This window comes from Peromyscus californicus, unplaced genomic scaffold, assembly GCF_007827085.1.
Source record: "Peromyscus californicus insignis strain IS unplaced genomic scaffold, ASM782708v3 Scaffold_14__1_contigs__length_90479793_seg_2, whole genome shotgun sequence".
In the NCBI taxonomy this organism is placed as follows: domain Eukaryota; kingdom Metazoa; phylum Chordata; class Mammalia; order Rodentia; family Cricetidae; genus Peromyscus; species Peromyscus californicus.
The window spans coordinates 21989431-22016077 of record NW_026294436.1 but is presented as its reverse complement, the minus strand read 5'-3'; the positions used below and the strand labels follow the sequence as shown (position 1 = coordinate 22016077).

Here is a 26647-nt window from a genome sequence, read left to right as displayed (position 1 = left end):
GAGGCGAAAGAGAAATAGCATTGCAACTCCTGTTTCACAGGCGATTTGTCCAAGATGTCACACATCGTCCTAATAACTGGCCCAGTGGAGAGAGCGAGTGGGATTTCAAACACAGACCCTTCCAATCCAGGTTCCGTCCCCCGCATTCTACTGATTGCTCAGAGGATGGGGGAATCCGCCAGGGGGACCTGGGCAAAGGCCGACCCACCACGCCACCGTCCTCGGCCAGGTGGCTTAGGAACTCACGTGAAAGAGGGCCTGTGCGCTGCAAGGGAGGGGACCGTCGGTGTGGCTCCGATTTGCTAGGGGCGGTGGCCGCCCGCAGTCCTGGGGGGCGGGGCCCACGGTGGCGCGTCGCCTCGAGGCGGAGCCTGCGGGGGCCCGCGGAGCCGCTTGTCTTCCCGGCGGGTGAGCAACCGCTCCGGAGCCATGGAGAGCTGTGGACCCGGCAGCCGCGGCGGCGCGGTGCGGCGGCCGCTGCACTCGGCACAGGCGGTGGACGTGGCCTCGGCCTCCAGCTTCCGCGCCTTCGAGATCCTGCACCTGCACCTGGACCTGCGGGCCGAGTTCGGGCCTCCGGGCCCGGGCCCGGGCAGCCGCGGGTTGAGCGGCACGGTGGAGCTGGAGCTGCGATGCTTGCTGCCCGAGGGCGCCTCGGAGCTACGGCTCGACTCGCACAGCTGCCTGGAGGTGACGGCGGCGACGCTGCGGCGGGGGCAGCCCGGAGACCAACAGCCGATCGCGGAGCCCGTGCCTTTCCACACGCAGCCCTTCTCGCACTATGGCCAGGCCCTGTGCGTGGCCTTGCCGCAGCCCTGCCGCGCCGCCGAGCGCTTCCAGCTGGAGCTCACCTACCGCGTCGGGGAGGGACCCGGGGTGAGTGCGCGCGGTGCGCCGGGGCCACAGGCCTTTCCCAACCCTCCTGGCCAGCCTGTGGCCCCTGAGTCTCCCAGAGTCCCAGAGCAGGAAACCTGGCCCTGTTCTGCAGCTTCCGCAGGAGATCCCCAGGCGCAGACTCTCCTTCCCCGGTGGCCGGCTCTGGATCATGGCCCCCGGGTCCCCACCCTGGGCTCGGACCTCTCCAGCCGGTGCTGTGTTCCTCCTGCCACTCCTTCCGCCTTCCTGGCCTCTGTGGATCTGTCTTAAAGTGCCACTGTCACACACGTGTTAAACCAACTCATCCGCTATTCTGTGTGTCTTTCCCGGATGAGAAACTTCACACACAAACTTTATGTTTGTTTGTTTTTTATATATAGTTATTCTTGATGGAGTCTGGACGATGTTGGTTAGTTAGCTAGATGCTGACACGGTCCTTTATTATCCTGCCGTTCAGGTTGCACAAGTTCAAACTGCCCTGAAGCCTAGATAATTATTTTTGCTTCCTCCTTTGAAATCCTGCCTTGGACTTAAAAGAATCCGAGCAAGAATGAGAATGTGTAATTAGAGTAGTCTAGGCTTTATTATAATTTAATCTTCTCTGTTGATCGGTTCTTAAGTCTTAAGGTTTTCGGAGTAAGACAGATATTGGAAGGTAAGGTTAAGAGTACGCAGCGGACATCTGTAAGAGTGACAGTCTCTGGCTGGGTTACAAAGTTCACCAAAGCTTTCTGCAGACTATTGGAACTTGCTTATCCAGCTAGCAGTTCCCCCTTCCTCTTAGAACTGACCCAAGGAAAAGTTCCACTTCCTCCTTCTAAGGCTGGAGGAATAAAAGAGCCTCATGCTAGAACTTGTTAGGGAAACTGAAAGTCAAAATCACTTGGTGCAACCTAGCCCCAAAGGCAAAGGAACGTCTCCTTCAGTGCCTGGAGGGCGCATCTTCAGCTCCTCTGCTATATATTGATTCCTAATTTTCCCTGGGAGCTAGAAATTACACAGGATGGGAAAGTTAGACCCTCCCTGAATCTGCCCATTCTAAAGGTGGAATCCAAGGTTAAACAGACATCACAGCTGAGGCTGCTCTCTACAAAGGATTGTCCTTCGGACTGTGAGGGTCTTCACCTAAGGCGTTAGCAGGCGTTCCTGTCCTTTGCAATCATTCTGATGAGTGTTCTCACCAAGCACTGAAGCATCTTCTCCCAGAATTCACCTGGTCTGTAGTGCGCACACCGTCAGGTTTCTTCATTACATCATTGTTTTCTCATCATTTAAGAACAAACAAAGATATATATATATATACACACACACACACATACTCATGTATGTGTGTTAAGGTAAATATATATGTAGATATATACACACACACACACACACACACACACACACACACATTATCCCTCTACCACCTTTGCTTATAATATGTATAATAAAGATGTGCTAGGCACTTGTATAAATTCTCGACAAACCTGGGTGAATTTTCTTCTTGTAAGTGCCTGATACCAGCCAGGCATGATGGCACATGCCAGGAGGCCCAGTACTCAGGAAGCTGAGGCAGGAGGACTGCAAGTTCAAAATAACAATAAAAGGCAGATTAACAGCATAACTGAGCAGATAGTGCACAGCTCTTATACATGCCCTCCACAGTTTCCGTTCCCCGTTAGCTCAGTTCAGTCAGTACTGATATATACTAGCTGACAGTACTAACCAGGATCCACAAGCTTTACCGGCATCTTAGTTTCTTGTTTTGTTTTGTTTTTTAACCTACTTCTTTTTCTGCTTCCTGATCTCGGCCAAAGCAGCACATTGTAGCTAGCTGTGCATCTTTGTTCTTGTTGTTGTTGGAGGGGGGGGTAGGGTTTGACCTGTTTTGAGACAGTGTTTCTCTATGTTCTGTGTAGCCCTGGCTGTCCTGGAACTCGATTTACAGACCAGGCTGGCCTCGAACTCAGATCTACCTGTCTCTGCCTCCCCAGTGCTGGGATTACAGGCATGTGCCACTATGCTGGGCTAGCTGTGCATCTTTGGGTTTGTCTTAGCACTGTGACAGTTTCTCAGGCTTTCCCTTGTTTTTTTATGACCTTAACAATTCGGAAGGGTGCTGTTCAGGTATGTTATAGAATGCCCTTCTACTGGAATTTTCCCGACGTTTTCCCTGTGACTAGGCAGGAATTGTGCATTGCAGAGGGGAAATTCAGAGGCAAAGTGCCACTTGGATCACATTGTATTGGGTCTGTATTAATGTGCCACCTGAGTGACTGTGCTGGCCTCTGTTACCTACATCAGCTTTTTCTACCATGTCTCCTCTCCTGCCTTCCACACTGCACCGTGTTTACAGGAAGACTGGTTAAATTTATTGCACTTGGACAAAAGCAGGCAAAGAAAAACCCAACATCCAATGTGGCTTTCCTCTGCATCTTTAAAATGTCTCAGATGCTTGTTTTCAAAGCCCTTCCTTCTGCCTGCTCAGGCCTCCCTCCTGCTCAGGCCTCCCTCCTGCTCAGGCCTCCCTCCTGCTCAGGCCTCCCTCCTGCTCAGGCCTCCCTCCTGCTCAGGCCTCCCTCCTACCAGCCTGTTCAGAGCATATGCAATTCCCAGAGCCTACATCCAGACCTGCCTTTCCCCACTCACCTGCTGGAGAGAGGCTTCTCTCTTCCCTTCCAACATCTGACTCTTGCTTGTCCTTAAAGGCCTAAGCAGACAATAGACAATTTTACTTCACCTCTGATACCTTCCTGGAATAGTGTAATCCATTTTTCAATCTTAAATGGACACACACACACGCACACACACACACACACACACACGAACAGTTCTACCTATGTTGTATATGATTTCCTTTTGCTAAGGGTGAAAGTAAGGTTTGTCTCTTTTCATGGTAAAGCCTTAGCTTTCTTAACTAAGAGATAGCCACAGCAATCATAACCTTGGGTACTCAAAAAGGAAATCTGGAGTAACCAAGAAAACTACAGTTGTGCCTTAGAAACTGTCTCCTGATGGTCAGAATGCCAGTTTGTGATTGAATATGCTTGCGCTACCGATGGGTTGTTCTGCTGGACCAGACACTAAGGTACCAGGACGCCTCACCACACCTGTATTAAGGTCTGCATCCTCCTTCTGGGTTTTTCTAAAGGACCACTGGAGGAGATACCTTAAAGGGGAAAGCCAGTCTACCCAGATATGGGAGAGAATTGGAGTCACCTTACTCCACGGATGAACCAACTGCCTCCTAAGTATTCATAAAAAGAATACTGGGCTTGCATGTGCTACATGAAGACTCTGTCAGAAACAAAACCAAAGGGACAGCTCTTAGCTGGTTCTGCTCTTCGGTCAGCAGCGCGAAATCCTGGTTAGATGGGAAACAGTGAGGAGGACGGGATTCCTGAGATGCCATGGGTACGGCGGGGAATGCAGTGTCTGCCCTGTGATGTGGGCACGAGACCATGGCATATTCCAGGGTAGATTAAACACACAATAGGAGAGGACATTCTGGCCAGGGACAGACTGGCTGGCAGGAAGGTCTTAAGGATTACCTGAAAATGTCCTGAGTCGGCCCACTCCTTTCTCTGTTCGTGAGCTGTCTGTTCTGAAGCGCCCCCCTGTTCTCTCAGGTTTGCTGGTTGGCTCCTGAGCAGACAGCGGGAAAGAAGAAACCCTTTGTCTACACCCAGGGCCAGGCGGTGTTAAACAGAGCCTTCTTCCCTTGCTTCGACACCCCTGCAGTGAAGTGCAAGTATTCGGCTCTTATTGAGGTAAGGTGACTGACTTAGTGTGTTTGCCCTTGGGATCATGAGTGAGGGTGGCTCAGCAGTTAAAAGCACTTTCTCCTCCTCCAGAGGACTCTAGTTTGGTTCTTAGCACTCACATCTGGTGGCTTACAACTGTCGATGACTGTTTCCCCAGGACCCAGCACCTCTGGCCTCCATAGGCACCTTCATTTATATGCACGTATCCACATACAAACACAGACACACACACACACATCTGCATATAATTAAAACATAATAAAATAGGGGCTAGAGAAATGGTTCAGTGGTTAGGAGCACTGGGTGCTCCTCCAGAGGACCCAGGTTCAATTGGCATGTAGGTAAAATACCCATACACATAAAAAAAAAAAAAATCTTAAAAAAAAAACCCAAACAACATAATAAAATAAATGGTTTGTTTTGGTTTTTAATGTTTAAAAAAAAGAAGCCAGGCATGGAAGTACATGCCTGTAATCATGGAAGTACGTGCCTGTAATCCTAGCCTTGTGAGGCAAAGGCATAAGGATCATGAGTTCATGCCAGGTGGTGGTAGCACACGCCTTTGATCCCAGCATTCAGGAGGCAGAGGCAGGTGAATCTCTTGAGTTCAAGGCCATCCCGGTATACAGAGTGAGTTCCAGGACAGCCAGGACTAAACAGAGAAACCTGTCTCAAAAAAAAAAAAAAAAAAAATCATGAGTTCAATGCCAGACTAGGCTACCCAGTCAGACCCTGTCTCAGAGAAATATAGAGACAGAGACTATAATTTCAGGTCCATCAGGTCCCATTTTGGTTGATAAATTATTACATTGATCCAGTGTATCTGAAATCCAGAATCTGAAAAATTGTTCCCTTGTAGAGCTTTCCATCTGCAGATTTTGTTGTTTAAGACAGCATCTCACCATGTAGCCCTGGCTGGCCTGGAGCTCACTATGTAGACCAGGCTGGCTCAGACTCTCAGAGAACCTCTGGTTCCTGAGTGCTGGTATTAAAGACATGTGCTGCCATGCCTGGCCCATGGACAGAAATTCTACACAGTTCAAGCTCCATCAGTGTAAGGTTTTTGAAGCCTTCCTGTTCTCCGGGATGAACTCAGAGTTGTTACCATCACTGTGCAGGTTTCTCATCCTACTATTCTTCAAGTCAGTCCAAAGGACCTTTTTGCCAGGCATGGTAGTACATATATGTAATTCAAGCACTCAGAATGCAGAGGGTGGGGATGGGGGGGGGGGGGGGTCAGCTACACAGAACCGTCAGGAGTTCCAGGTCAGCCTGGTATGCACAGCGAGTTCCAGGCTAGCCAGGGCTGTGTAGCAAAATTTGGCCTCTAAAAAGAACAAGGCAATAGACAAACGAACGGAGGAGACTTTCCAGGTGAGGCTTCCTACGCTTTCTCTGTCGCCAGGTCCCAGATGGCTTCACAGCTGTGATGAGCGCAAGCACTTGGGAGAAGAGGGGTCCAAATAAGTTCTTCTTCCAGATGGACCAGCCCATCCCCTCCTATCTGATAGCTTTGGCCATTGGAGATCTGGCTTCAGCTGAGGTTGGACCCAGGTAAGAAACACAGCCAGCGGGCAAGGTGGGGTTTGACCCCAGAGGCAGGGGTGACTCTGGCCCAGTGGTCCCGCTGAAGTGGCTCTAGGGACAGTGTGGAATCCTGTGTCTGTTGTCTTCGGTCATGAGGAGGCTGGCGGACGGTCTTGTTTTTCTCTTCTTCCTCTCTGCTCCTCCTTTTCCCCTCCTTTCCTTCCATGTGTCAGCCTGTTGTCTGCAAGGAGACCACCTGCCCTGCTAGTGTAGCCGCAGCGGCTGGAGCTGGAGCAGAGGCTCATGGGTGAGCGCAGCTGCTCGTGGTAGTTCCAGAAGACTGATCTCGACTAGTAACTTTCAGTACTGAGTGCCCTTCTAGCCACAGTATTATATCCCTGTGCCGAAGCCCATTTTTCTCCAGCTTTGATTTCCTTGCCTTTTTGTTTGGTTTTGTTTTTTGAGACAGAGTTTCTCTGTGTAGCTCTGGCTGTCCTGGAACTTGCTCTGTAGACCAGGCTGCCTTGAGCTCACAGAGATCTGCATGCCTGTGCCTCCCGAGTGCTGAGATTAAAGGCATGAGTCAACACCGCCTGGCCTCATTGCATCTTTTTTTTTTTTTTGTACTGTATCTTTTAAAAAATTTTTTATTTTTATTTTATGTACATTGGTATTTTGCCATGGGTGTTGGGTCCCCTGGAACTGGAGTTACAGACAGTTGGGAGCAGCCATGTGGGACCATGTGGGTGCTGGGAATTGAACCCAGGTCCTCTGGAAGAGCAGTCAGTGCTCTTAACCGCTGAGCCATCTCTCCAGCTCCCTCCTTGCATTCTTTTAAAGAAAGAAAGGACTGTCCTTTCTGCTTGCTGCTGGTGCCTCCGTCTAGATGTATGTTTTGTTGTCCTGATACTGGGTAAATTTAATGGAGACAAGAAAGTATTTTGTACAGTTTCTTTCTTTTTCGAGACAGGGTTTCTCTGTGTAGCCCTGGCTGTCCTGGAACTTGCTCTGTAAACCAGGCTGGCCTCAAACTCACAGAGATCCCTCTGCCTCTTCCTCCTGAGTGCTGGGATTAAAAGCATGTGCAGCCGCCGCCACGCAGCTTTTGTACTGTTTCTTGAGATTAAAAACTTTGGCCATGAGCTGGGTATAGTAGCACACACCTGTAATCCCAGCTACTAGTGATGCTGAGACAGAAAGTCTCCAGTTCAAAGTCAGCCTGGGCCATATAGAATAATACAGCCTGTCTAAAACAGAGAAAATAGGTTTTCTCAATTTTCATGTCATCTACCTCTGCAGCTTAATCCTGCTGTGAAAGGGTCAAAGGTTGGATTGCAAAGCACAGGCTCCTTTCTTGGCTCTCTTGTTCCTTAGCTCTGAAGGCAGTGGTGTCTTCTATAAGATTCATTACAAGCCTCATTTTTTTTTCATAGCAAGGCTCTGCACCGCTAGTGGTGAATTACATCAGCTGCTAGGTGTCAGGTAGGATAATAAGCGGGATTCCATTGGTGCCTGCTGACAACACACACATTCAGGAAAGTGCAAGTTCTGATAGTTGTTGTTTTGATGTGCTGAGGGTCAAACCCAGGGCCTTAAGCGTGCTAGATAGACCGACACTCTAACCCTGAGCTAACCCCAGCACTACAATGCCAATCTTGAAAGAGAAGGCATTACCCTCTTCCTAATAGACAGGGAGGTCATCTTTGCAACCAGGGGAAAAAGATAAGGAAAGCTATGTGGTTTGAGGATGTGTTTGCCCTAACAAATGTTCTGTTTACCAAAGTATGAAGTAGGCAGAGGCAATAGGATCTCTGTGAGTTTGAGGCCATCCAGTGCTACACAATGAGACTCTATCTTAAAAACAAACCAGGTATATGAACGAATCATAATGGGAATATGGCAGGTTCTAAGCATATCATATAATTGACACAAAAGCATGTCAAACAAAGTAATACGATCCATTTAACTAGTGATGATGATGGTTTGGGCATGTAGCTCAGCTAATAAAATGCTTGTCTTGCATGCATGAAGCCCTGGGTTTGATCCCCAACACTGCATAAGCCAGGTATGGTGGCACAGGCCTGTAATCCCAGCACTTTCAAAGTGGAGGCAGGAGAATCCAAAGTTCAAGGTCCTCCACAGCCACATAGTGATTTGGAGAGCAGCCTGGGCTCCATGAAACCCTGTCTCAGAAAACAAAACAAAAAGAAGTAAGCTAATGTTGGTGACATCTCCTTCCCCTGTCCGGTGGACAGCCATTGTTCACATCCCAGGGGTCTCGTGCTCTATATTAAACACGAGGGTCTTTTGTCACAGGACCCCTTCTATCCCAGGTGGGCCCTGGCACCACAAGAGGATACTGGGTAGAAAGTGGAGGGTGGGGGCTGGAGAGATGGCTCAGCGGTTAAGAGCACTGGCTGCTCTTCCAGAGGTCCTGAGTTCAATTCCCAACAACCACTCGGTGGCTCACAACCATCTGTAATGAGATCTGGTGCCCTCTTCTGGCCTGCAAGCATGCATGTAGGCAGAACACTGTATACATAATAAATAAATAAATCTAAGAAAGAAAGAAAGAAAGAAAGAAGGAAAGAAAGAAAGAGGAGGGTGTACCCCAAAAGCCCTTTTCTGGATGCTCCCTCCTAATCTTTACCCAGACTCAGTGAGGCTGATAATATTTGTATCCATGTGTGGATAGTCAAACTGAGGCTATGACTACAGACTTACACAAGGTTGAGGCGCAGGCCTTGGCTTCAGGGGTCCTGAATCCTGGTGTCAGCCCATCCTTGGAGCCGTAACTGGCTCTCTCCTCAGCCCTGGCTCTCTCAGCCCTGACTTTTTGCTCAATTGTGTCTTCTTCTTTTTTTTTTTTTTTTTTTTTTTTAATCTATACACAGTGTTCTGCTTGCTTGCATGTACCTGAACACCAGAAGAGGGCACCAGGTCTCATTACAGATGGTTGTGAGCCACTATGTGGTTGCTGGGAATTGAATTCATGACCTCTGGAAGAGCAGCTAGTGCTCTTAACCTCTGAGCCATCTCTCCAGCCCCTCAGCTGTGTCTTCTTGATGGTGATAGCGCTTCTCGCTCCTCACCTGTTTTCCTGTCTTTACTCTTTGGTTGGTTGCTTGAGACAGGGTCTTCCTGTGTAGCCCAGCCTGGCCTCCAGCTCTCAATCCTCCTGCCTCAGCCTCCCAAATGCTGGGATTAAAGGGCCAGCAAGATAGCTCATTGGGTAACGGTGCTTGCCACCAAGCCTGATAATCTGAGCTCAATCCTTGGGACCTCCACGGTAGAACTTGAGGACTCCCCCACGCACATAGTGCGGAGCACATGTGTGCATGGCACATACATATCATACATTCACATCAATAAACATAATAAAAATGTAAATGCTAGTATTATAAATGTATACCACCTTTCTCACTATTTCTCGTTTTTTATGAAAAATTCAAATTATAAAAACTTGAAGGGACCATATGTTGAACATTGTAAACACACCTGCTTTGTCATACTAATTTTATTTATACATGGGCTTGTTTTTGTTTATCCTGGATCATTTTTAATTTTTTTTTGGTTTTTTGAGACAGGGTTTCTCTGTGTTGTTTTGGTGCCTGTTCTAGAACTCACTCTGTAGCCCAGGCTGGCCTCTAACTCACAGAGATCCGCCTGGTTCTGCCTCCCGAGCTGGGATTAAAGATGTGTGCCACTACCGCCCGGCTCATTTTTAATTTTTAAAATTACATAATTACATTTACTTTTGTTGTTGTTTTGGTTTTTGTTTGTTTGTTTGTTTGTTTTTTGAGACAGGGTTTCTCCATGTAGCTTTTTGGTTCCTGTCCTGGATCTCGCTCTGTAGACCAGGCTGGCCTCGAACTCACAGAGATCCTCCTGCCTCTGCCTCCTGAATGCTAGGATTAAAGACATGCACTACCACTGCCCTGCTACATTTACATTTATTTGTGTATGTTCACACACATATACATGCATGAGCACTGTGGTGTACATGTTGATCAGAGGATACTAGCCAGACTCACTTTTCTCTCTCCACTATGTGAGTCTCAGAACTCAGGTCATCAGACTTGGCAGCAGGAGCTTTTAGCCCCTGAGCCATCTTGCTGGCCCTGTTCTAGACCTTTTAAAGATGAAGAAATCATAGTGCCCTCTGAGGAATAAAGCCCATTCTAGCTATGAAGTAAAATCACAATACCATTTGGCACCTAAAAGAACTGGCAACTTTCCCATTAATATTGATAGGTTTCTCTCAGAAGACTTTTTTTTTTTTTAAAGATCTATTTATTTATTTAATGTGCACTGGTGTTTTGCCTGTATATACTCTGGGTGAGGGTGTCAGATACCCTTGAATTGGAGTTACAGACAGTGGTGAGCTGCCATGTGGGCGCTGGGAATTGAACCAGGGTCCTCTGGAAGAGCAGCCAGTGCTCTTAACCACTGAGCCATCTCTCCAGCCCCTCAGAAGACAAATTTTAATTCCAGAGATTCTATTATCAGGTGTGTGTGTGTGTGTGTGAGAGAGGGGGGGGGGTGTCTCATTGTGTAGCCCTGTCTGGCTTCCCTGGAACTCTCCATGTAGACCAGGCTGGCCTGGAACTCACAGAGGTCTACCTCCCTCTGCCTCCCAAGTGCTGGGATTGAAAGGGTGTACCACCACCACACCCAACTATTATCAGGATTCTTTCGTCTATCCTATAAATAAGAAGAAGGAAAGAAATTGTATCATGTTATAAGGCCTCTTATATTCCACCCTTTTTAGTTGCTATTATTTTGTTTTGTTTTGTTTTTTTTTTTTGGAATAGGGTCTCACTCTATAGCCCTAGCTGTCTTGGAACTCTCAGCAATCCTCCTGCTTCAGCTTCTTCAGTGCTGAAATTATGGACCCGATTCATACATATTCTGTTTCATTTCGTCTTCATTTCTGCAGCATTGAACTCAGCGTGGAAGCCACGGACTTCATGTCCTGTTGCCTAGAGGGGCTGACTGGCACCTCCCCAAGGCGATCTTAGAGTCTCATACCCAGGCATGATGAGCAGCCTTTTGGGGCTAAGCAAAGGGTGATCTTACCTCTCCTGTCTGCGTGGCCGGCCACGTGGCCACATTGCATTGGCTCAGATATGGGAGCAAGGACAGTGTCTACAGGTGGTTCATGTGGCTGCCACAGCGTTCTCTAAGCATTCTTCCGCCTCTCTGTGCTTAGGAGCCGGGTGTGGGCAGAGCCCTGCCTCCTTGAAGATGCCAAGAAGGAGTACAATGGGGTGATAGAAGAATTTCTGGCAACGGGAGAGAAGCTTTTCGGACCCTATGTTTGGGGAAGGTGTGGTATCAGTGAACAGATGTGTTTTGTGAAACTGAGTAGCTGTTTCCCACATTCCTGGGGCTGCTTCCCTTCCTTCCGTCTCCTAGAGCAAGGCTTTCCAATCCCAGAAACGCAGGGCAGGAGGAAGCCAAGAGGGAGGGACGAGCCAGGCTCCAAGTGGCTGCTTTGTTAGAAAGGACCGGGGAGGGATGGTTTTTGAAGTGCTGCTGAGCTAGAGGTAGGAGAGTGGAGAAGCCCAGGGCCTCTGCATCCATGCTCTTCCCCTGTGCGGGAGGTTACTTTAACATCTTCAAGCTGTGGGCTAGAAGATACAGGGTGGTCTTTATGACCCCTCCAGTGAGGGGAGTGTGAGGGAGCTGAGAACATGCTCACACTTTTAAAGGCAGCATGCTCATGGAGGTGGACACAGAGGCAGGGAAGCTTCCCGGGAAGGACCCGGAGGCCCAGGCTGGGCCTGAGGTTGATTCTGTCGCTTTAGCAGCCGCAGCCCTGGATCTCTGAGGCCGGGGAGGTGAGGTCTGCTCTGGAGTCAGGGCCTCCTGTGACCTCCAGTTTCTTGGCAGGTATGACTTGCTCTTCATGCCGCCGTCCTTTCCGTTTGGAGGAATGGAGAACCCTTGTTTGACCTTTGTCACCCCCTGCCTCCTGGCAGGGGACCGCTCCTTAGCGGACGTCATCATCCATGAGATCTCTCACAGTTGGTTTGGGAACCTGGTCACAAATGCCAACTGGGGGGAGTTCTGGCTCAACGAAGGCTTCACCATGTATGCCCAGAGGAGGATCTCCACCATCCTGTTTGGTAAGGCGCCGTCCTTCCAAGTACCTCGCCCCATTCTTTTCTTTTTTCTTTTTTTAATTTTATGTGCATTAGTGTTTGCCTGCATGTATGTCTGTGTGAGGGTGTCAGATCTTGGAATTATAGACAGACAATGGTGAGCTGCCATGTGGGTGCTGGGAATTGAACCCGGGTCTTCTGGAAGAACAACCAGTGCTCTTAACTGCTGAGCCATCTCTCCAGCCCCATCTGGGCCCCCTTAGTGCCATCTGCTCCCATGATTTCATGGTGTAGGTGGGCATTAAAGGGAGGAGGGACTCTTTATGCCAGAAGAGGGCATCAGATCCCATTATAGTTGGTTGTGAGCCACCATGTGGTTGCTGGGAATTGAACTCAGGACCTCTGGAAGGGCAGCCAGTGCTCTTAACTGCTGAGCCATCTCTCCAGCCTGGAAACTATTTTTAAATTAAGAATTCCCATTCCACTGTGTGCCACTGCAAGCATTGTGGTTTAAACTGCCTGACTGGACTAATGGGTGAGTTGGCAATGAAAATACTCTCTACGCTGGGGTCACACTGGATGCCAAAGTGTCCCCAAGAGACACAGCTCCCAGGTGAGAGTACCCAGTGTCATTTATCCCAGATGGCTGGTTGATTTATGAGTGAAACATAAAGCCATGATCATCACTGGTTGCCATGCTACACGTGCATTCTGGCTCTCTTTGTTTTAGTGACAGGGTCTCATATATTCCAGGCTGACCTCAAACTCCCTATGTAGTCATAGACAAGCCTTGAACCCAAGGCTTCCTGGGCCTCTGCTGAGTCATGTGCCCAGCCATACACGTGCTTAAAGAAAAGAGACCAAAGCTTTTCTGCTGTCTCATTAGTGAATTAATCAGAGGCTACTGTCTATTACATGCTCTAAGCAGTAGAACATTTATTATTAATTTTAAACAAGATCTGTGTGGCGTGTGTGGAAAAGCATAGGAAGGAAGAGAAAATCCATCTGTAATTTCAGTGTTCAGGACAATCAAAATAGATTCTATTTTGTTTTCTCTATTTTCTTTTTCTTTTTTCTTCACTTATGTTTTAAAAATTGTATGTAAGGATGTGTGTCTGCCCGTGGGTCCCTGCACTCAAGAACAAGCGCCCTTGGGGATCAGAGGCATCTGGAGTTAGTCAGGTGTGAGCTGCCTGACGTGGGTGCTGGGAGCCAAACCTGAGTCCTCTAGAAGACCAGAAAGTACTGCCGAGTCGTCTCTCCGCCCCTTTTCATTTTGTTTTGTTTTTATTGGTGGTTGTTGTTGTTGTTATTTGAGACAGACCTCACAGGGGGCTGGTCTTGAATTCACATAGACCACCTACCTGCCTGCCATGGCCTCCTGAGTTCTGGGATGAAAGGTGTGAACCATGACGCCCAGCACTTTGGGGCTTTTTTTTTTTTTTTTAATGTTAGTATCTCTTATAACATAGGCTGGCCTTAAACTCAGTGTTACCTAAATCTAGACTAGTTTGACTTTAGTTATTCAGTTGTTGTACGTATGGTGTGTGTGTGTGGAGGTTAGAGGGCAATTTTGAGGAGTCACTTCTCTCCTTCCACCTTTTTGTGGGTCACAGGGATTGAACTTAGGCCATCAGGCTCATGTACTTTTTATCCACTAGCCATCTTTCTGGTCCCTTAGTTTAAAAAAAAAATAATTCCTCTCGATCTGTCTTGCTCTGTCTCTCTCTGTGTTTGCGTGTATGTATGTTCACGCACCAGGGTAAGTCAGGTGCCAGCTCGTGGGAGTGGTGCAGCCAGCCAGGACACAGGAAAACTTCCAACTACAGAGTGGGTTCTCTCTTTCCACCATGGAGGGCCCTGGGCTCAAACTCAGGTGGTCGAGTATAGTGTTAAGCCTCTTTTGCCTGCTCAGCCATCTTGCTGACCCTAATTCCAGAATGCTTCAATCATCCCCAGACACATTTGATATCCATGAGCTGTCAATTCTCATTCGCCCTCCCTCAAGCCTCTAGCAACTACTAGTCTGCTTTCTTTTTTTTCTCTTCTATTTAGTTATTATTTATTTATTTTCACATAATATGAGGGAATTTAATGCACTTCCGCATCATAGTCCATCATTGAAGGAAGTCAGGACAGGAACTCAAACAGGGCAGGAACCTGGAGGCTGCTGCAGAGGTCATGGAGGGGTGCTGCTTCCTGGCTTGCTCAGCCTGTAAGGTGGGAACCATGATGCCCAGCACTTTGGGGCTTTTTTGAGACAGGTCTTGGGCTGAGGACATAGTTCATTAGTTCAGTTGGGGAAGTGCTTGCCTGGCATGCACAAAGCCCTGTGTTCAACCTCAAGAACTGTGGTGATGGGGGTTGAGATCAGGCAAGATCTTGCTATGTGAGGCTCTTCTGGTCTGGAACTCACTATGTAGAACAGGTCAGATCACAGCATTCTTCCTGCCTCTACCTCCTAAATGCTGGGATAAGAGATGTGTGCCATTATGCCCAGCTCACTTTCTATATATAAGTATGAAAGATCAAACATCTATGGGTTTTGTTGGTTTGTTATTATTTTGGGACAGCGTCTCACTCTGCACCCTTTGCTGGCCTGGGAACTCACTATATAGACCAGCGATTTACCTGCCTCTGCCTCCTGAGGTCTGGAATTAAAGACAAATGCTGTATCATTCCTGAGTCACATCTATGATTTTAAACCATAATAATATAGTTTTTAGGAAGATTTTTTTAAGATTTATTTATTTATTATGTATGCAGTGTTCTGCCTGCATGTGTCCCTGTAGGCCAGAAGAGGGTGCCAGATCTCATTATTGGTTGTGAGCCACCATGTGGGTGCTGGGAACTGAACTCAGGACCTCTGGAAAAGCAGTCAGTGCTCTTAACCTCTGAGCCATCTCTCCAGCTCCCATAATAATATTTTAAAAAAATTTAATTTGCACCAAGCGTAGTGGAGCACACCTTTAATCTCAGCACTTGGGAGGCAGAGGCAGGCAGATCTCTGAGTCTGAGGCCAGCCTAGTCTACAAAGCAAGTTCTAGGACAGCCAGAGCTGTTATACGGAGAAACCCTGTCTTGGAAGCAAAAAAAAATTCTTTTTTATTCACAAAAAATAAATAAAAACATTAAAGAAAAAAGAATTTAATACATTCATTAAATTTAATTGAGTTTGGGCTAGTAATAAATTTGGTGGAGTGATTGCCTAACATGCACAAGGCCTTGGGTTTGATCCTCAGCACTCAATGTGTGTGTGTGTGGGGGGGACCACGCAGGGGCGGGTAATAAAGTTCGATAGCTCAGTGGCTGAGTCCTTGCCTAGTATGTACAAGTCTCTGGGTTCTGTGCCAGGTATAAAACTAGGCACTATGGTACATGCCTGCAATCTCCACACTCAAAAGGTAGGACAGAAGGCTAGGGTTAGTGAGTGAGGCCAGCCTGGGCTACACAAGACCCTGTTTCAAAAAGAAGAGAATAAAGAAGTATTTTTGTTGTTGTTGTTGTTTTGTTTTTCGAGACAGGGTTTCTCCGTGTAGTTTTGGTGCCTGTCCTGGATCTCGCTCTGTAGACCAGGCTGGCCTCGAACTCACAGAGATCCGCCTGCCTCTGCCTCCTGAGTGCTGGGACTAAAAGCATAAAGACTTTTAGTGTGTTTTATCTTTTACTTGCCAAAAAGTTTGAACAGAGTTGTATTCTTATTCAAAGTATACAGAGCAAGATTTTGTTTGTGAATGTCTTCGTCAGCCACTAAGAATCCTGTGGCGAACCAGGCACTGTGACTCACACTTTTGCACCCTCAGCACTGGGAATTAAAGCAGGAAGGTCACAAGTTTGAGGCCAGCCTGGGTCGTCTAGCAAGACCCTGTCTTTAAAGTGGGGGGGAGGAGGTTGGAGAGATACCTCAGTGGTTAAGAGCACTGACTGTTCTTCCATAGGTCCTGAGTTCAATTCTCAGGACCCACATGGTGGCTCACAGCTGTCTGATGCCCTCTTCTGGTGTGCAGAGGTACATGCAAATGAAGTATCCATACACACTTAAAGAGAGAGAGAGAGAGAGAGAGAGAGAGAGAGAGAGAGAAACCAAAAAACAATCTGGACAGGGTGTCAGACCTCTGACTTCAAGGCCAGCATGGGCTACAATGGTGAGTTTAGCTCACCAGAGCTCAAGTACTAGAATCCAGTGGTACAGCTTTGATTTTCCCATTATGCAGAAGAAAAAACTGAGGCTTGGGGAGGCTCAGAGTCAGAACATGTGGTAAGCGGCAGAGTTGAAGTGTGTGTGTGTGTGTGTGTGTGTGTGTGTGTGTGTGTGTGTGTGTGTGTGCATGTACCCAGTGTTTGTGTGGAAGTCAAAGGACAGCTTTCTGGAGTTAGTTCTCTCTGTCATGAGTCTTGGTGACTTCAGGTAATAGGGTTTGGTGACAGGCACTCTTACCCGTTGAACCATGCCCCTGGCTCCTGAGTTACTGTCCTTTTTTTGGTTTTTCGAGACAGGGTTTCTCTGTTTAGCTTTGCGCTTTTTCCTGGAACTCACTTGGTAGCCCAGGCTGGCCTCAAACTCACAGAGATCCACCTGCCTCTATCTCCCGAGTGCTGGGATCAAAGGCGTGCGCCGCCGCCGCCACCACCACCACCACCGCCCGACTCGAGTTACTATCTTTTTTTTTTTTTTTTTTTTGGTTTTTCGAGACAGGGTTTCTCTGTGTAGCTTTGAGCCTTTTCCTGGAACTCACTTGGTAGCCCAGGCTGGCCTCGAACTCACAGAGATCCGCCTGGCTCTGCCTCCCTAGTGCTGGGATTAAAGGCGTGCGCCACCACCGCCCGGCCTCGAGTTACTATCTTTAAAGCCAGGAGAAAACTTAAAAGATGCTTAATTATTTTTCTTTGCTTTCCTAACCCCTCCCCTAACCCCTCCGAGACAGAATTTCTACGTGTAGCCCTGGCTGTCCTGGAACTCACTCTGTAGCCCAGGCTGCCCTTGAACTCACAGAGATCCGCCTGCCTCTGCCTCCCGAGTGCGTGTGCCACCACCGCCCGGCTTCTTTTCTTTTTTTGAGACAGGGTCTCACTATGTAACCCTGGATGGCCTGGAACTCACTACTATGTAGACCAGACTGGCCTCAAACTCACAGAGAGCTACCTGCCTCTGCCTCCCTGGAGCCGGATGAAAAAAGGCCTGTGCCACCATACCCAGCCTAGACAATTGAGGTTTTTGAAGGTGACGGTTTCTTTTCTGCGATAGGATCATCAGAGGAAAAATATTTTAAGTTTCACAGAAACCAAATTGTTACCTGAAAATAAAAATATATTCCTGCCGGGCGGTGGCGGCGCACGCCTTTGATCCCAGCACTCGGGAGGCAGAGCCAGGCAGATCTCTGTGAGTTCAAGGCCAGCCTGGTCTACAGAGCAAGCTCCAGAACAGGCACCAAAACTACTCAGAGAAACCCTGTCTCGAAAAACCAAAAACAAACAAACAAACAAAAAAATTCCTGTGGACAAAGAAAATCTCCCCTAATGTTTGTGGGAAAGACACACAGGTCAGGTTAACCAAACCTCTGTAGCTCAGAAAGCCCAAGAGCTAGAGGCTGAGTCACTTTGTTCCCTGACACCCTGGAAGGGAACGCCTTTGACACCCCGAGGAGACTGCACAGCGCCTCTGTCTGGAGAACGTGGGCATGGTGACCTCGGGGTTTGTGGTTTGTCTTTGGCCAGGAGCTGCTTACACATGCTTGGAGGCTGCAACAGGGCGAGCTCTGCTTCGGCAGCACATGGACGTCTCCGGAGAGGAAAACCCGCTCAACAAGCTGCGGGTGAAGATTGAACCAGGTCCAGAAGGCTCCTCTGTCTCCCCCCCTCCAGTAAATTACGCTTGGAGCCCCAAGTTAGTCCGGGCCACATGCTGGAATGCTTTCTTGGAGAAGTGGGCCACTGGAGTGCTCTGGCCATCCCCGTTCTGCAGGCTGGCCGAGTCCAACCATTTCAGCCACTTAATGACAAGCCCGTTGCTCTCCGGTTCCTTTTAATTGTTGTCTCCAAAGTGAGGCTTCTAAAGAGTGTTAGCCTCATTTTACAGATGACAGGCCCAGAACCAGGCAAATCCAGTGACTTGCCCAAGGTCATGCACCTGTCAGCTCAGAACTTCCTGCTTTCTAACATTTTTTTTTTCCAGTTTCATGTGTGACTAACCTAAAACCCTTTTGTGCAACTGAAGCTCGTGTTCTTTGGTGCCACCTGCCTGTAAAACGAACTTCTTGTACCCTGGTAATTAGCTCTAGTCTAGAACAGTTGTTAAAACTACGCCCGAGAGGTTGACTGTGTAAATGGTGACCAACAGGACTTGAAAAGTCTGAGCGTGTTTAGCCCTAAGAGTTAGTTGAAGGCCCTGTCCGAGGAAATGTGCCAGCCCCTTTGAACCACTGGCCTTTTCTTAGATCCATAGTTACTGGCCCTCACGCTATTACCTTTGAAGTGCTATGGGAGACCATCAGTGACCAGGAAACCTTGGCTGTACCTGGGAGAGGTATAGTCTGAGCAATTCCAACTGTTAGCCTGTAATCGGAGGCCAGAGGTGCTTACACAAGAGGTGCTTACGAACACTCAGCCCTGTCTGCTCTCTCCTCTGCCAGGTGTTGACCCCGATGACACCTACAATGAGACCCCCTACGAGAAAGGGTACTGCTTTGTCTCATACCTGGCCCACTTGGTGGGCGATCAGGATCGGTTTGACAAGTTTCTCAAGGTACAGTCAACTCTCCACGACAGGAGAGAGACAAGGAGCAGATAAAGCGCTGGGCCAGAGTGCGAGGGTGGAGTCAGGGGGCACCAGAGGTAAGGGTCAGGGAGGGCCTGAGAGATGGGGGGGGGTCTGCTCCCCAGGGTGGCCACAGAGGCTAAACCACTTCCCTCCTCACAGGCCTATGTAGATGAGTTTAAATTCCAAAGTATCATGGCTGAAGATTTTCTGGAATTCTACCTGGAGTATTTCCCTGAGCTGAAGGAGAAGGGAGTAGATTCCATTCCAGGTAAGCAGGGGAACTGGACTGCTGGCTTCCAAGACGCAGCAGAGAATGAGCAAGGTGAGATGGGAAGCCATCAAGTCATGGGTTCCTGTTCAAGCAGCATTTGGAGAGCCAGCCCAGGACCCCAGAATGACTCGCGGTGGGGCTGGCGTAGAGTTCCATGGTAGTGCACAGGTCGAGTATATGCAAGGCCCTGGCTCAACCCCAGAAAGAGGGAGTTGGCAATGTAGCTCAGTTGGTAGGGCACTTGCTTGTCATGTATGAGGACCTGGGTTTGACCCCCAGCACTGAAACACAAAAGCAAATGAAAAGCCTGTTTTTAAGCTGAACTTAAGCACTTCAGAGCCTGAGGCAGCCGACGGCCATAACTTTAAAGCCAGTTTGGGTTCCATGGTGAGTTAAGTCAGAACATAGAAAGTCAAAAAAATTTTGGGCGTGAGTGTAACCCCATCATTTGGGAGGTAGGGACAAGAGGACCAGGGTTGAGAAGCCACCCTTGGCTACAGTGAGTCCACAGCCGTCGTGCGCTACGTGAGACCTTGTCTCAGGAAGAAAGAGAAACAGAGACAGGCTGACTTCTTGGTTCTTGCCTGAGGGCTGTTGTGACCTCTGCTGCCCAAATCAGAAGCAGGAGAGCAACAGGGGCCGTCACCTCTGCCCTGAGCTCATGGTGAGGTCTCCTTAGGCCCTGGGAGCAAAGGGGAATCCTGGCAGCTGCTCTGCTGTCAGCAAGGAAGGCACTGACTGCTTCCTCCATGAACAGAGAGGATGGCCTCGCTGTGACCCAGACAGGCCGTGAGACACACCCCTTGTCGGGATGTGAACTCTGAATCACTCTGGTTGGTTTGGTAAAGTCGGTTTCTGTCTCGGTAGCACCGGGTCGTTGGTAGGAGGCCCAAATTTCAAGGTCATGAGACTCTGACGAACAATAGTTAATAATTACTGAGTGCTTACTATGCGCCAGGCCGTGCACTAAGCTTTTAATGTGTATTTGCTCATTTAATCTACGACTGTCAACTAAGGTAGGGCCGAGCAACCCCCCATTTTACAAACAACTGAGGCGCCAAGAAGTGAAAATACAGGCCCGCGGCCTCCCAGATAGTTATAGCAGTGCTAGTTTGGGAAGCCAGGCAGCTCGGGCTTGGGGCCCTGGTGCTAATGCACCAGCCCCTGTGATGGAGAGGAAAGCATCAACTGGCCTACAATTAGGAGCTGTCTATCACCTGGTGACAGAATGTTACTTTTAAAGCAAGCAGCATTTCACAGTAGAAGCAGGCATAGTCTAGTCTTACTGTGGCAGCCTCCAGATGCTGTCCATCCTGCTGGGACAAGTGACACCAAGTAGGGGGTGATTTAGGATGGGGGACGGGGCTTGCAAGCCCCGGGAATTGCTTGAGCGCGTTGACTGTTGGGAGAGTCGTGACGGTGTCTTCTTTTCTTTTACCCACGAGGTTTTGAGTTTGATCGATGGCTGAACACCCCTGGCTGGCCCCCCTACCTCCCTGACCTCTCCCCTGGGGACTCACTCATGAAGCCAGCTGAAGAGCTGGCTGAGCTGTGGGTGACCTCAGAGCTAGACATGCAAGCCATTGAAGCTGTATCCATCTCTACCTGGAAGACCTACCAGCTTGTCTACTTCCTCGACAAGATCCTGCAGAAGTCCCCTCTCCCACCCGGTAAGGACAGTGGGTTACCTCCTTACCACGCTGAAGCCAGGCTTCTTGGGTGCAGAGCTTCATGTCAGAGGCCAGAGCGAGATTCAGAAGGGATAGTGCCTCGAAGTGGCTCCAGTGTAGAAGGGAGGCTGATACCTCATAAGAATATGTCATCAGAACAGCACAGGTTATACATACCAGTGCCACTGGGAACAAATTAGCAAAGCCTGTCATTCATCAGGCTCCAGGTCCGGCAGGGCACTCCATAAACTGTTTCTATTGGACCCTTTAATCTCAGGATTACTCTGTGATTGGGATGCTATGATCTTAAACCCAGGTAATAGAGATTACATCAGAAAGGCGCCAATAACCCGCACAACAGTAAATGATTGGCCTAGGATTTGAGCCTAGTCATTCAAACTCCTTTTCATTTAAAAATTAAAGATGTGAGACCAAGGTTGGATAAAGCACAGGGATAAATAGCCAAATGAATGGAAACACATGAACTATGAACCAATGGCTGAGGGGTCCCCAACTGGATCAGGCCCTCTGAATGGGTGAGACAGTTGATTGACTTGATCTGTTTGGGAGGCATCCAGGCAGTGGGACCGGGTCCTGTGCTCATTGCATGAGTTGACTGTTTGAAACCTGGGGCCTATGCAGGGTCGCTTGGCTTGGCCTGGGAGGAGGGGACTGGACCTGCCTGGACTGAGTCTACCAGGTTGATCTCAGTCCGCGGGGGAGGCTTTGCCCTGGAGGAGGTGGGAATAGGGGGTGGGCTGGGGGGAACGTGAGGGGCGCGGGAGGGAGAGAACAGGGAATCTGTGGCTGATATATAGAACTGAACTGTATTGTAAAATAAAAAAAAATAAAATGTACAAAAAAAATTAAAGATGTATTTTTACTTAAGAGTATGTGTGTCTATCTGTCCCATGTCTGTGGGTACCTGCAGAGGCCAGAAAAGGTGTTAGATCCCCTCGAGCTGGGGTTACAGGTGGTTATGAGCCATCTGGTGTGGATGTCGGTAACTGAACGAGGCTCCTCCGGAAAAGCAGCAGGCACTCTTAACCTCTGGGCCGTCTCTCCAGCCCCATCATCTCACCCACTGGATGCTTTGTTGTTGTTTGGTCAGAAATAATAGTCATCAAATCCCCGTGATTGTCGCCTTTTAGCACATAGGGGTTTTCATCCTCAGAAAAATTAACTGAACATACTCACATTTCAAAGTTGGATCCAAATTTATTAGCATAATGGTAGGAGAGAATTTGAGGGAAAGAACAGGAAGTTCAGAGTAAAATTAAGGGGTGTCTTATGGGAGAGCCTTAGAAATTAAGGTGCATGTGGTACTGGAGCATCCCCGAGCCAGATACAGGAGCAGGATGGATGGTAAAGGTGGGTGGTCAGGGAACTTCACTGTTCCGGCCAGTGCTCTGGAGAGCAGGGGGACAGACACTCGGTGGCTGACAGTGAGTCTTCTGGGCTCCTCAGCCGGCCGTTAACAACCCCTTGCTTTCTCTTTTCTAGGGAATGTGAAGACACTTGGAGAGACATACCCAAAGATCTCCAATGCCCGGAATGCTGAGTTACGGCTCCGATGGGGCCAGATCATCCTTAAGAATGACCACCAAGAAGAGTTCTGGAAAGTGAAGGAGTTCTTGCAGAGCCAGGTGGGTAATTACTACATCTCTGGTCCCCTCATGGACAGGCTGTGGACCTCCGTTATCATACCTGAGGTCTTCCTGCAGGCCTGCGAGAGGCTTGTGGGTCTGCCCTTCAGAGGAAGTGGGGCCTGGCCCCTGAAGGACCTCCTGATCGTGCCGGTGTGGGTGTGATTCCCCGAGGCTGTGTCCTGGGGGATGAGAAGTTTCCAGGCTTGAGGAGCCTTTTGGAGATGAGCTGGTGAAGCCGAAGGGGATGAAGGCAGTTAGAGCTAACCGGAGACTGGGAAAAGGGAAATGGGTAATGTGAGGGCTGGTCATGCAAAAGGACAAATTAGGTGAGTGAAGGGCTAGGTCCCTGCTCTCCGGAGGAGTTCTGGGACTTGGTAGCAGTTCAGACACCAGTGGATCCCTGTGAGAGCAGCCCTCTAGGGCACAAGGCTCTCGTGATAAACTGAACATCCTCCGACTCCAGGGCAATGAGGGACTGGCTGGATCCAAAGCAATGCCCAGGTGACTTCCTCTAGAGTGCAGTCTGTGTGAAGGGGAAACCAGAAGTCTGTGGGAGGTTCTTTGAGCCCTTTGACCGCTGGCCAAGCCTCTGGGGCTCGGGAGCTTGCCATGCAGCTGCCGTACAGTTACGTGAATTTGACTCGTGGGGATTTGGCTTCATTATGGATGGACCTTACATGACCCTGGTTTTTGGCTGTCATTACCTTGATGACTAACTGCCTCCAGCTTCCCAAAAGTTTGCAGTCCCGTTGCGTCCACCCAGCTCATTTGTTTGGTTCTTGTAAAAGGTCCCTTGTTGCCATGATTTGGGGTTCATGCTGAAATTTATTTCCCTAGGACTGTTCTCCACCCCCTAGAAGATGCCAAAATCAGTCCTTCCGACAGAGAGGCACTTCATTCCAGCTCTGACCCCCACATCCCCTTTGTCCTCAGACCATGACTGCTGTCAGGGGAGGAGGGCTGGGCAGACCCACTAAGCAAGCTACTGAGGAGAGGTGTCTGTGCTTCTTACAGGGGAAGCAGAAGTACACGCTCCCACTGTACCACGCCATGATGAGTGGCAGCGAGACGGCCCGGACCCTCGCCAAGGACACCTTTGAGGCCACTGCTTCCCAGCTCCACAGCAACGTGGTCAACTACATCAAGCAGATCCTGGTGCCCAAGAGCAGTTAAAGGCTCATGTGGATGGTCTCTGCCTCGTGGGCCTTACAGGCTTTCTGAAGAATTGTTCTTTCCCAAAATTGAGTTCTCAAGTCAGTGTCCTGCAGTTTCTGTTCTCTTGGATCACCTATCTGTTCTCTGGGCTTAGGTGTCCGTGACACTTGGGTCTCTGCCCCGGTGGGGAACTTCTTTCTGGTCCAGAGAGTTCTGAGGCTAGAAGGCCTCTCCATGCTCCCTATAGCCCAGGCTGCAGGGAGTAAAATTTCATTCTTTGTCTTTTCAAATAAATGTTTTTAAGCAAGAAGTAGATACGTGGCAGTTATAGACTGGATCATTTGTTTTTATTTCTGTTGTCTCTTTAAAGAAATGGTGTGTGTGTGTGTGTGTGTGTGTGTGTGTGTGTGTGTGTGTGTGTGAGAGAGAGAGAGAGAGATAATCACTATGTAGTCCTTTCTGGCCTGGATTTCACTGTATACACCAGGCTCAAACTTGCGGAGATCCTCCTGCCTACTGAGTGCTGGGATTATAGGCAGGAGGCAAAGTCACTGTTAAACTTCTCCTGCTGGGGTCCCCTCTGTGTCATGTGTTGCCCACAAGCACAGGGTGTCCTCATGCTTTCTGTGTCCTCCATCAAGTCCCTGGGGCATTCTAGGCCTCCTCTACCCCAGCTTCAGTCACTATTTTAATGGTTGTGATTGGCGGGGTCTGCTATTTCCTGGCTTCAACATGGAGATTGACGCAGTTAGCGCCAGGGCTCGAGAGTAAGATGATGGCTGACGAGAGGGTTTGAGTGAATGCTAAGGTGAACTGAAGTTGTCTTCCCTAAGCACAGGGACCCGTGACCCAGTCTCCATCCTTGGCTCCGCCTTTGGCTTTGCCTTCCCTACACAGAGGTGGAGGAAGAGCTGAGGTTCCATCTTTCACAAAGCCTGGTGGTAAATGGGACCATGTGCCGGGCGGTGGTGGCACACGCCTTTAATCCCAGCACTTGGGAGGCAGAAGCAGGAGGATCTCAGTGAGTTCGAGGCCAGCCTGGGCTACAGAGTGAGTTCCAGGACAGCCAGGGCTACACAGAGAAACCCTGTCTCAGGGGGAAAAAAAAAACAACCAAAAAACCAGGAAAGTGCTCCTGACTCACAGTGTGTCCAGCCTCCCCAACAGAGGCAACTGTGAGCTCCAGGACAGGGATTTGAAGACGCAGGAGATCGAATGAGGGGGTACTGGCAATCCCTAGTAAGCTGCTGCTGGTCTCTCTCAGGACTGTCCCGTGGCCTCCCCGCCCCCAACCTTCACATCTGTGCTGTCGATCCTGAGACCTGTCAGGATCTTTTTGGTTTGTTGTTTTGTCTGTTTTGGAGACAGGGTTTCTCTGTGTAGCCCTGGCTGTCCTGAAACTCACTTGTAGACCAGGCTGGCCTCGAACTCACTGAGCTCTGCCTGGCTCTGCCTCCCAAGTGCATTTGCGCCACCACTGCCCAGCGTCCATGCACATTTCACAGCATGGGCATCAGGAGCTGTGTGTCCTGTCTCACTCACCGTCTTGGCTCTGTGGAGTCCTGCTGGGTCTGCTTGTGCTCTGACAGGACTGGGAGACAACGTGCTTGTTACCCTCCCATCCTGGAGATGAAGCTATGCTACTAGGGATCTCTGGGGAAAGGCGTCCGTCAGGCTCTCCTGCCCTGTTCAGCATATAGGCAGGCTATTGCGAAGGCCCCTTGCCTCCCCTGCCCTGCGGCTGCTCTCACTATAGTCTTGGAACCTTCCAAAGCACTGACCTCAAATCCAACTCTTTCTCACTTCTCCGTTTGGCTGGTGAAGGAATGAACACTCAGGGGTGCGCCAGCTCTAAGATTTCCATAGCTCTGTTTCTCTGGGAAGAAGCTCTGCGAAGGGAAGGGTGCTGCTAGCTGATGGCCTCATTCTCCGCCATCCTCCTCATTTTGCTCTGGAGACCCAACCAGGTGTTCTTAGGGGAAAGGAGCCCATGAGCAGCCCCGAGGCTAAGAGCTGGTTCTCCCACATTCCAGGGTGAGTGACTGGGTAGAGGGTGTGTCTGCCTCAGGCTGCTTAGGGGAGGTCCCCTGAAGGGCCAGTGAAAATCCTACCCAAAGCCCCTGGCTTTCCAGCAGCCCTGACCTAGTGGAAAGGAGCCTGTAGTTTTGAAGACGGGGAGTGGATCCTGTGGGGCTGGGGGTCGGTTGTGGTCCTCCAACCATGGGATACCTAGAAGCAACATGAATCACCTTTTGTTTTTGTTTGAAAACCATCTGGGGTTGTGTGTCCATAAATGGGGTAGAGAGGAGAAGACACAGATCCTATATCGTGTGTGTGTGTGTGTGTGTGTGTGTGTGTGTGTGTGTGTGTGCGCGTGTGCGTGTGCGTGTGCGTGTGTGTGTGTGTGTGTGTGTGTGTGTGTATGTGTGTTTCCAGACAGGGACTTTCTGTGTAGTATTGGCTATCCTGGAACTCACTCTGTAGACCAGGCTGGCCTCGAACTCAGAGATATACCTGCCTCTGCCTCCCAAGTGCTGGGATTAAAGGTGTGAGCTGCCACCGCCGCCGCCGCCGCCGCCGCCGCCGCCACCACCACCACCACCACCACCACTGCCCAGCCAGATCCTGTACCTTAGATGCAGAAAAAAGTGATGGTTTAATGTGGAGAACTTGCTGAATTCATCCAGTGTCCTAGACCGGCTCCTCAGGCAACAGAAATCAAGGCACAGCTGAGGCTGGAAGAGGTCTAAGGGACTACAGAGTTCCCTACCCTCATTCTTTGCTCATTTATGTTTGCTTTTGAGACAGAGTCTACTGTAGCCTGAGATAGCCTCACACTCTATGTGTAGTTGAGACTGACCCTGAGCCCAGGAACTTCAGAGGCCACCA

At 49.4% G+C, this 26647-nt stretch overlaps 1 protein-coding gene across 2 annotated transcripts; it reads left to right on the top strand.

The window, feature by feature from the left end:
* Positions 1–316: 316 nt before the first annotated feature.
* Rnpep (arginyl aminopeptidase) lies at positions 317–24073 on the top strand. 2 transcript variants are annotated; one of them, XM_052737040.1, is made up of 11 exons: positions 317–876; positions 4488–4628; positions 6028–6176; positions 11362–11478; positions 12045–12280; positions 17972–18085; positions 18886–18998; positions 19173–19281; positions 20730–20954; positions 22458–22600; positions 23618–24073. In XM_052737040.1, exons 1-11 carry the CDS (start codon positions 430–432, stop codon positions 23774–23776), a joined length of 1953 nt encoding a protein of 650 aa, XP_052593000.1. In that variant the 5' UTR covers positions 317–429; the 3' UTR covers positions 23777–24073. The 2 variants fall into 2 exon arrangements, with proteins under 2 accessions (XP_052593000.1, XP_052593001.1); XM_052737041.1 differs by lacking the exon at positions 17972–18085.
* Positions 24074–26647: the final 2574 nt, after the last annotated feature.